The sequence below is a fragment of the Sinocyclocheilus rhinocerous genome, unplaced genomic scaffold (genome assembly GCF_001515625.1).
Source record: "Sinocyclocheilus rhinocerous isolate Xijiao unplaced genomic scaffold, SAMN03320098_v1.1 scaffold351, whole genome shotgun sequence".
In the NCBI taxonomy this organism is placed as follows: Eukaryota; Metazoa; Chordata; class Actinopteri; order Cypriniformes; family Cyprinidae; genus Sinocyclocheilus; species Sinocyclocheilus rhinocerous.
Window position 1 is genome coordinate 282,576 of NW_015639774.1, and position 11,552 is coordinate 294,127.

General features: G+C 37.0%; 1 protein-coding gene across 1 annotated transcript in view; it reads right to left on the minus strand.

Annotated features, from left to right (window-relative positions):
* Positions 1-11,552, minus strand: part of LOC107751867 (GPI-anchor transamidase-like) — a 46,970-nt gene that overhangs the window by 11,229 nt on the left and 24,189 nt on the right. Inside the window, exon 10 of the mRNA XM_016567634.1 lies at positions 3,973-4,048. Coding sequence (XP_016423120.1) covers positions 3,973-4,048 — 76 coding nt within the window. The remainder of the gene's footprint in view (positions 1-3,972; positions 4,049-11,552) is intronic.

Sequence of the window (11,552 nt, forward strand, 5' to 3'; positions counted from 1 at the left end):
GGTTCAACTGTAAAGTTACGAAGCTACGAGAATACTTTTTTTGCACGAAGAAAACAAAAAGAATGACTTTATTCCACATTTTCGTCTCTACTGCGTCACTTTGGACTCGTGTTCACGACAGTATCATTTTTTCGTTATTTTTGTTTTCTTTGCGCAAAAAAAGTATTCTCGTAGCTTCGTAACTTTACAGTTGAACCACTGATGTCACACGGACTACTTTGTCGATCATCTTGGTACTTTTCTGGACCTTGAACGTGGTAGTTACCTTGCTGTCTATGGGAGGGTCAGAGAGCCCTCAGATTTCATCAAAAATACCTTAAATTGTGTTCCAAAGATGAACGAAGGTCTTACGGGTTTGGAACAACACAAGGGTGAGTAATTAATTACAAAATTTTCATTTTTGGGAGAACTAACCCTTTAATGTGTCCGTCTTAAGAGTTATTTAACTGAACTTTGATCATTAAACTTTTAATCTAAGAAGAAATCTTAAACTATTATATGAAAGCTTTAAACTGATGTTGGCTTGCAAAGAATTACTTTAAAGTAAAAATGTGATGGATAACTGATCAGGGAAAGTACAAAACAATAATCCTTTGGCCAGCAGAAAGCATGATTAGAAATAAAAATTACAAAAATTAAATTATGTATTAACTTGCAGTCATTAAGTATTTCTAAATTTACATTACAATACCCAAGTTACTTTTTTACAAATACAATTGAAAAAACAGTCCCATTAATGTAGTCATAATGAGAAAATGTATATATATTGTAACATTACGTATAGAATTACTAAAATTACTATTTTAACAATACAAAAACACTAATGTTTAAAAGTAACACTACCCATTAGTGGGTGAATAAACTTTAAAGAGCTCTTGAAAGTCTTTATACCACGTGACACAAAGTAACGAGTCTTTGGCTTGATAAAAAAGATGTCCATTCAGCATTCTCTAAGAACACTAAAACACTTTCTCTTTGAAACAGAGCAAGAAAAACACCTTCATTATTTGTGACAAGTGGCCACATGCTTATTTTTTGAGCATTACATTTATTCATTTTTTTCCTGTTTTCACAAAACAGTCCCTGCATCACACCACTGCACATTTGTATTAAATCCTGCTATCATAGAGTCTCTATGGCATCCTGATCCCTAGTAATGTCTTGGTATTTTTTTATTATTATTTTTATAGATCTTAGAAATTGCTTAGACTAAAACTGCAGAAAGTTACACACCAAAGTTAATTACAGACATCATGTCTTAACTGCAACAATGTAAATGTTTTGGCCAGAAGTACTTTATCTGCCCAAACTATATTTTTTCGACATGACAAAATGACAGCCAATCAAAAAATTATTTAATGTTTAATAATCAACTGTGGATCATGATTTTGACCCATAAGATTTCACAGTGAGTGGGTCCCCTTATAGAAAAACCACATTAATTTCCCATGTTTTCCACAAAGTCCACATGTGATTTTAACATGTACATTTCACATATGTGTAGATTTCATGTTAAACATTCATGAAATTCATGTAGTTTTTCTGTAAAGGTTTACTCAGCACAACGCCACAGAAACTAAGCGAGTAACAAAATGTCCGGTTACTTGCTGTTTCTCATGGTTGCAGCTGGATAGGACAAAAATTAGCTTACATTGCATCATGCCTGGTTAGAACACTGTGTTAGGGGCATGAGCATTAGTAATAGTGAGGCTTACCTTAGCCAGTATCACTAATAACATGCAACAGAGCAGAACTGGCCCAGAGCTGGTTTGAATGGCAAATAAAGAACTGATTTAAAAAAATATATATTTCACCAGTAGGTTCATCTGAGATCATTGCGTTTGGTTTTCAGATGGAATAATTTCAAATGCTTGGACATTTTGTCCAGAAGTAATATTTTAATAAAGGAATCAGTAAAGAGACTCTCTGCTCAACATTCTCACTAATACAAATTGATGAAGAGAAAGAAAGAGATGGATATAGAGAGATCAAAGGTTCTGATGTAGTCTGCATGAGTCCAGCACGCAGTGGGAGGGAACGTCCAATCATCAGATTCCAGACTGAACGAATGCTAGAGAGACTTATCCAGCTACATATCGCCTGCATTACCCCACTGAATAGAACATTCACATATTTATGAACAGTGTTGGGGGTAACTCATTACAAGTAATGCGAGTTACGTAATCAGATTACTTTTTTTCAAGTAACTAGTAAAGTAACGCATTACTTATGTCATTGGCAAAGTTCTGTTGTGACAGTTCGATGTCATCAATCATGACAGCCCTGAATCCTTAGCAATATCCTGTAGTCCTCCAGATGATTTCTTAAACCCACTGGGGTTTGGACAGCAAAACCACTGTATCAAAAAGTGACAGGTGTTCCTTCAGTCACATTTGAATATGACAATCCCTGTATCACATTCTGGAAAATATTCAGAAGTATCAAAGACAAAGAAATACTGAAATATGTCCTTGCTTTAAGCAGAAATTTAGGAGAAGTAGTCGGTGTCCACCTCTAACATTTGGTTCATTCCAAGTTGTTTTGTAAGGATTTTGGCTATGTAAAATCTGGAAATAAATTCAAACCTCTCTAAGGCCAGAAACATTAGACAAATGCCAGAACAAGAATATGGTGATAAAAAAAAAATTATCTTGTATAAATTCTAAGCAAATAGCACTCGCAAGTAAACTACAGTATAGTAGGGAGAGCACAGTAAATATAATTTTTGCATTCATATTTGCTAGAACTGCAAAATAAAACAATACTATTTCATTTCCATTCCTTTCCAAAAGAATATATATATATATATATATATATATATAGAGAGAGAGAGAGAGAGAGAGAGAGAGAGATTATGGCAGCAGATGTCAAAATTACACTCACTCCCTACGCAGCTCTATTAGAAACCACATTGCAGCTGTAGTTTCCTGTAATGTAATGCAAAGGTATAATAACGCAAAAGTATAGTGATATAAATGTACATTCATACAAAATAAAAAAAATACAAAATTAAAAAAGAAGCAAGTTCAAGACTCTCATTTTAATAATAAAATACAAACTATTAAATGAGATCACTTAATAAATTAAGAGATTAAATCCATAGCATATGTCTGGGTTATTTTACAAATTATTTAAGAACTGCAGGTTTGCATTTCTTTGTTTTGTTTTTTTATCCCTTTTGATGAATATCTGTTCTTTATAGAGTGACATGATTAATCAGCAATGTTGCAGCAAACACAACATCTGTCTGGTGTCTATATTTCAGCAGCACTCACATACATTTTACTATGAGTGTAATACAAAACTTTCCACACACAATTTTTTTTACTTAAAATTACTGACTATGGTAAAACAAGTTATCACTATTATTTTAATCTTCTGATTAGTTTTATTTAACAACAAAAAAAGTAATTTAATGAAAAGAGATGTAAATGGAAAAAAAATGAAAAACTGTTACTTAGGTGATTGATTTGGTCAGGACATGTTTCAGTATAATTATAGTTGCACACCAAAACATTTTTACAGCATAAATATTTGTCCAAATTAAAAGAGCTCAGGAATAATGATTTTGAACTCTGGTGACAAACTAAACTTGAGCACCCTGACCCTCTCTCAGCTCCCATGTTTACACTGACTTGAGAGCTGTATAACACATAGCTGACTATGCTACCAATTATGGTGCACTGCTGTCATTGTTTAAAAGTCTTACTCCTAATTTTCAGGTCTTATTTGTACATCAGTACATTGCACTTCCTGAATGAGGTCCCAAATGTTTCCTCTACGATGCTACATGAATCTTTGCAGTGCAACATAGTGCTGCGATTTTTCAACAAATTGGTGCACCTCTTTTGAATCAAATACATAGTTCAGCTGGTAATGGGTTTCAGTAAGAAAGCTGTTAAACCCTCAGCCTGCTGTTTTCCAACCATTTCCTCATTTACACTTGCCAACAACATTTAACTACAGTCTTACCTGATGAATAATTTCAGCCACTGGGAGTTGGTCCACATATGTCAACGATTCGATTTGTATATCGCCGCTTCCAGACCTGAGGAAAAAACACGAAGAGGTAACAGTCTTTACAGCAGACAAAACAGGTCCTTTTTTTAAATGTAATGTTTTCAAACTTCGCCTGAGGTGAAAACGAAACAAATGACTTGTTATGTGTCCTGTAAAATTGAAGCACCCTCTAATCTAGCTACATTACTATGCAGTGGGCAGAAGAAGCCAAAGCCTCACCAACGTGCAGCCATCCCCTCGGCAATTGCCCACAGTCTGTTAGTTTGAGAGGTGGGATGATGTTTTGGCCCTCATGTAGGCCAGTAAAGCTCAGGAAAAGACGAAAGAGTCGGCTTCAGCCCGTCTATTTGCGACTTCATACATGAGTGGCTGCTGAAATTAAATTCAGTATGCAGCTCTCAATTCCACACAACAACTGACTGAGACCGAGTGTGATCTGGAGTGGAAGGTACCAAAACAAAAACAATTGTCCTTGATAATGAATGGAGGGAAGAAAAGAGGAAATGGTAGAACACCCCCCATGAAATCTCATTGGACTACATTATTTGTGGTATCTATAATTTCTCTCTGTATGATATGTATCTGTATATTTCGCTCAAGGAAAACATGCATCCAGAGTTAGCTGAAGCAACACTATTATACAGCTTGCAGGACAAATAAAATGAATCAAGCATTTAAAATATTTGTTGCGTGACGTGGGGGTGGTGATTGACAGGTAATTTTAGAGGCGTCTTTGCAATTCACAGAACAAACAGCAAACAAACTGAAAAGTGTTTGCATGTAGAATGAGGACTGGAGGTTAACAAAACGACTGTAGTGCAGCTATATGTTAGAGACCGGAGGCAATTGGTAATCTATAGTTGGGCACAGCATTTCACACAACAAATCATTCCTGTATTTCAATGAGCGGCCTGGGCAGCCAATTCACGGCCCACCGGGATGAGGCTTTTTCTGTTAGTTGACAAAATGGCCTGTCATTCTAGCCATGTGTATAGCATAGGCACATTGAACCACTTTTGGTTTCAGTTCAAATGGCTAGACTTGAATTACTGCAAAACGGAAAAGCAACAAGAACACAGCTAGATTATTTACTATGTGCCTGTCGGCTACAACATCTGCACTCGAGCAAATGGAACAGCAATAAAAACACTGCAGTAGCAATGAAACAAATCGTTTTTCCCCGTTTCATACTGACAAGTAGTAATATAGACAACATTTTTTAATTTACATTTTCAGAAGAAATTGTGAGTGGTGTTTACCCATGCAAAACTCCACATTGCCAGCAATGAGCTTCCTAATATGTTCTGAATTGGTTTTAGCATGCTGCTATGCGGCAGACAATTTTGGTGGTTGTTTTGTGGTTTCTTACTTGGCCAAGTCAAAAGAGCCCAGCTTTTTTATAATATTCTGATCCCAAGATCTATATATGCATCCCAATATCTCAGAATCAGCCTTCAAATCCTTGCTGAGAATCTCCTCAACAAGCCGCACAGTTCAAGGTGTCGCGGTGAGGGAATTTCCCTTGCGGTAATTTTGAGTGGCTCAATAGCGCGGTATGCGGTATTATCGCCATATATGCGCCACAAGGTGGTGGAACGTGACTGTCATTCAACTACACGTTCAAAAACGCTGATTCATTCATTCAAAGAGACGTAAGGAAACACGCTGTTGAAATCATTTTAACTTTGAGCGGCACTTTAGAAGGCTCAGCTGACGAGCTATGCGTCGATGCTAAGACAGAGATTTCGCTTTCCTTGGACATGACAACCTATTTTCACAAATATATATGACTCGGCCTGGAGGACAGACGCAAGTAATCGCTCAGTTGATCTCTCTCTTATTCACTGTCTGTTTAGGCTTGTTAAGTGCAAATCTACGGAGCCTCTGTACAAATCAGCATGGTACACATTATGTTATAATTACTAACTTGTTTAATATTTAGTCCAGTAATTCATGTATGTAATACAAATGATGCAGGACAAGTTATTCAACAAAATGTAATACTTAAGCCTAATTACACAGACAACAATTACTGTCACTGGAGGTTGCAGAGTATCTGTGGGGTTGCTACTCGACTCCATTATCCGACTGTATTACTTCCATTAGTTGTTGCTACATTACACTGCATTTGCATAAAAGCCCAGACACATCAAACTGACAAAAAAGAACGTCACCTCACATTGCCTGCCTTTTGGCCAGAAAGTTGTGCTTCAACAGACCGCAAAGACTACAGTCATCAGCCAACATGCACATATGTTCTGTGCCTGTGTGAGCGCAAATTACTCTCCATACCAGCAGGTGGCAGTAGTCTGTATTCATAATTCAAAAAGAGAAACCAGGAGACTTGCACTGCATCCGAAATCGAATACTTCCCTACTTTATAGTGTGAGGAAAACAGTACGCCAAAAGAGTATTATTTCTGAATTCATAGTATTCGAAAAACAGTAGCTGAAAAGTACCCGGATGACCTACTACTTCCACCCGGATTCTGAAGTGCACATGCGATGGACATTTTACTATCCCATGAGGCCACGGCAGAGGTTTTATGAATGGCAGTGAAGCGACACAACTGACACTGGCAAGTCATGTGATAGTAACAACATGGCGGATGTACGTATTAGGTCTGCACAATTAATCACATTTCTAATCGCGATTACAATTATTCGGCGTGCTTAAGATGCGTTTTTTTCTTTCTACATGTTATCTTAAGGGTTTTTCCCATTATTTTAATTTTAGTATAACATTATAATACCATTCATATTTTTACTTTTTTATAATTTAAAGATTGATTTTTGTCATAATAGTGCAGTCCTAGTACGTATGTCCGAAATTTCATTCATACTGCCCATATTCATACTATAGAGAACATAATCTTTTAAGTAAGTTCAAATTCAAATGTAGCACCTACTCAGTACGTGATTTCGGACCAATTCAACATGCTCAAAAAAAAAAAAAAAAACCCAGACTGGAGAGTCTCGAAAAGAGTGGGCACGTATTATAAAGATGAGTGGGGAGTCTATTAAACCATCCTCCTCTGTAAAACTTAATTTACCTAATGGAAGCCCTCTGGTACAGCAGCAGAGACTGCGGAGGAATGGAGGCAGAAAACAGGATGGCTAGAATGATTTAGTGTTGTAACGCCTCTACTGTCATGTTCAGAGAGACATCTCATGGAGGGGGGAGAATAAGAGTTGCGTTGCTTTTACACTGGAGAACATGATGTTCTGCTATGCTGAAACCTAAAGGGATAATTCACCCAAAAAGGAATACTCTGTCATCATTTACTCACCCTCATGTCGTTCCAATCCAGTATGACCTTTTTTTCAGAGGAACAAACATTTTTGGAAGACTACACCTGCTACTTTTTTTTATATAATTTGATGCTGGGGTTCAACTGAATTGACTAGAAATTAATAATGACACTATTGTCTTGTGTAGTTGAACTGAACTTGTTTCACAACTGATTAACTCTGCAACATTGACCCTGTTATTGCTAACAAAGCTAGTTCATGCATTCATGACCTCTAGACTGGACTATTGTAAAACTAAATTAAATCAACATTGGCCTAAACTGAGCCCGCATCACACTACTTCACTATAAAAAGTGAACCTGGGGCTGTCAAATTTTATTACAATAGCTTTGTGTGAGGAACATTCTGAAATTATCTAATAAAATGTTGGTAACACTTTACAATAAGGTTCATTAGTTAACATTAGTTAACTACTTTAGTTAACATGAACTAAGAATGAACAATACTTCTACAGCATTTATTAATCTTAGTTAATACATTAACTAACATTAACTAATGGAACCTTATTGTAAAGTGTTACCAAAATGTTTTTCAGTATGCAATTTACAGGTGTGAATGAGTTATTCTTTTGAGAATGGTTCACAAAACTGTTAAGATTTTTAAAATGTTTTTGAAAAGTCTCCTATGCTCAACAAGACTTCATCTATTTTGTCAAAAATACAGTAAAAACTGTAATATTGTGAAATATTACAATTTACAATTACAATTCAAAAGAACTGTTTTTGATTTGTATATATTTCAGAATGTAATTTATTCCTGTGATGAAAAGCTGATTTTTCAGCAGCAAATCAATATAATGTGCTCAGTTCTAATCAATGATTACTGCTGCTCATTTATTAATAATGGTTCTTATTATTATCAATATTGAAAAGAGTTTTTGCTGATTCATATTTTTGTGGAAACTGTGAAATGTTTTCAGGATACTTTGATGAATCGAAAGTTCAATGAACGGCATTTATTTGAAATAGAAATATTTTGTAACATTAAAAATGTCTTTACTGTTTATCGATTTAATGCATTTTTTCTTCTTTTTTCTTCTTTTTTAAAATCTTACTTAACCTAACATTTTGAATGGTAGTGTATAATGGTTTCCAGCTGGAAAACATTTTGAGCATTGATAATTATAAGAAATGTTTCTTGAGAAGCAAACCACAATATTAGAATGATTTTGATTTGAATGATTTGAAAGATCATGTGACACTGAAGACTAGCGTAATGGCTGCCAAAAAGTCAGCTTTGCCATCACAGAATTAAATGACAATTTAAAATATTAAAATACAAAAGAGTTATTTTGGTCAAATAAATGCAGCCTTGGTGAGCATAAGAGACTTATTTCAAAAACATTTAAAAAATATTAATTATTCCAAACTTTTGACCAGTAGAGAATATATAAATACTGCATCACCCTTATAATACTTTCAAGGTATGCTACTCTTTGGAAACCTGAAATCTGTGCTCCATAGAAGAAAGAAAGTCAAAGCTGGTAATCAAAGAAGGTTAAGTGAAAGCTGTCCACCCCTAATGGCATGCGGGCACGTTGTTTCCACATGACAGACATGCGTTGCTCCAGAAGTGACACAACTAGTCCATACTGTCACAGGCCCAGACAGAGTGAGCAAGGTGACCAGGCATTAGAGAGTGGACACATGTCCTTGTCAAGGCAGTCTGATGGTAGAAGACAGTGGGGACATCAGCCATGCATGACAGCTGTAAGACAGCGAGAGACAGGGGACAGAGACCTCCCCTCAGGTGCATATGCTGCCATTTCAGCCACAGATGTGCCAGTATAGTGAGTCATGACAGCCTGTGACGGTGGGGAAAGAGAGGATACTTCCACTTCCCAAAGCAACAGTCACCATTAGAAACTAGCACTGGTTGACAGTGCTATGCTCTGGTCCACTCCCTGCTTACCATGGTGATGAGATACATAGCAGACTGTCATCACTCAACGGCTGGATGTCTAAGTGGTGCCCACAGAATAACATAGGTTTCATAGACAATTGGACGAGTTTTTGGGGCAGACCTGACCCGTTGAAAAGAGATGGTCTTCATCCCTCCTGGGGTGGTGCCGCTCTTCTCTCTAGAAATATGGCACATAGTCTTAGAGTTTGTACTTGACTAACTGGGGCCCAGGTCAGGAAGCAGACAGACTGGCTAAACCGACCGTCTGCTAGCCACCTCACGTCACAGAAATCAGTTAATTCTCAGCACATATGGCGCTTTTCCACTGCATGGTACAGCACGGTATGGTTCGGTACGGTTCACTTTTGGGGGGTTTTCTGCTGGGTACAGTACCTGGTACTTTTTTTAGTACCACCTCGGTTGAGGTTTCAAGTGAACCGTACCGTTACCAAAACGTGACGTGTAAACTCTGCTGATCACTTATTGGCCGGAGAGAATCGTCACTACCTGCGTCACTGAACTTGCGACACGAGACACAACAGACCCGCTAGATTTAAATCAGCACAGCCAGCAAAGGATCGAATGCAACTGTTTTGAATGAGCACACCTTTTTTTAACAACCAAAAAATGGCTGTTTCGTCGTCTGTTGAGGAAGTACAGACATTCCTCTCGTTGATAGCAGAGGAGCAGATCCAACGAGAGCTTGATGGGGCAACGCGGAATGAAAAAGTTTTTCAGGAGTCGCAGCAGTAGAGGCGGCGCAACTATAAAGACATGTGAATAATCCCGCCCACTCTCAACATGTATGTTAGACCCTATTCCATCTAAGCTCCTAAAAGAGGTGCTTCCAGAAGTCATAGATCCTCTTCTGACTATTATTAATTCGTCATTGTCATTAGGATATGTCCCCAAAACCTCTCATCAAAAATAAGCCTTTAATAAGCCAAGTTAATAAGCCTCTCATCAAAAAACTCAACTTGACCCCAAAGAACTAGTTAATTACAGACCGATCTCCCTTTTCTGTCCAAGATACCAGAAAAGGTAGTATCCTCACAATTATATTCCGATTAAAGGATTGTTAGGCTGCTTTAATTAGGACAACCGGAACCGGGAACACTTTTCATAACACCCGATGTACTTGCTACATCGTTAGAAGAATGGCATCTACGCTAATATTAGTCTGTTTCTTTCTTATTCCGAGGTCACCGTAGCCACCAGATCCAGTCTGTATCCAGATCAGATGGTCACTGCACTCACCAGGATCCAGTCCGTATCCAGCCCAGATGGTGGATTAGCACCTAGAGATGACCTCTACAGCCCTGAATGTCAGCGGAGATCAGGACAACTAGATAGCCCCAGATACAGATCCCCTGTAAAGACCTTGTCTCAGACGAACACCGGGAATTAAAATTGAGTGTTTACCATTGTCATTTTGCATTAATGACACACTATTGTCCGAATTAATGCTGTACAGTTGCTTTGACACAATCTGTATTGTTAAAAGCGCTATATAAATAAAGGTGACTTGACTTGACGGCTTGTTCAGTGCATAGGCTGAAACTAAAACTATCACCATTATTTAGTATTATTTTAGTATTTTTTTCCTGTTATGCATGTGAATTACTGTGATGTTTTTATCAGCTGTTTGGACTCTCATTCTGATGGCACCTATTCATTGTAGAGAATCCATTGGTGATCAACTGATGTAATGCTTCATTTCTCCAAATCTGCTCTGATGAAGAAACAAACTCATTTACATCTTGGATGATCTGGAGGTCAGTACATTTTCAGGAAATTTTCTATTTCTATTTCTAGGAATAGTTCACCCAGAAATGAAAATCTACTCAACTGCCAATTATTTCAAACCTGTGTAAATTTCTTTGCTTCTGCTGAACTGAAAAGATATTCTCAAGAATGTGGGTAACTAAACAGTTGACGGAAACCACTGACTTCCATCGTATTTTTTTTTTTCCATAATAGGAAAGTCAATGGCTACCGTCATTCTTCAGAATATCTTCCTTTGTACTCAACAGAAGAAAGAAACGCCGTAAAACTTTAGGGACCAGTTCTCACTATTAACTAGTTGTTTTTTAGCATGCATATTACCAGCATAATGGCTGTTTATTAGAACTTACAAAGCACATATTAATAGGGCTGGGTATCGTTCCAAAATGTTCGATATCGATACCGATACCTTAACTTTGATACCGGTTCCTGAACGATACTTTTTTCGATACCATTTTTATTAAATTTTAACAACATTGCATTATCTAAAAAAAAAAAAACTTGGGCTTTATTTTTCAGCTTGTTGATGTTTAT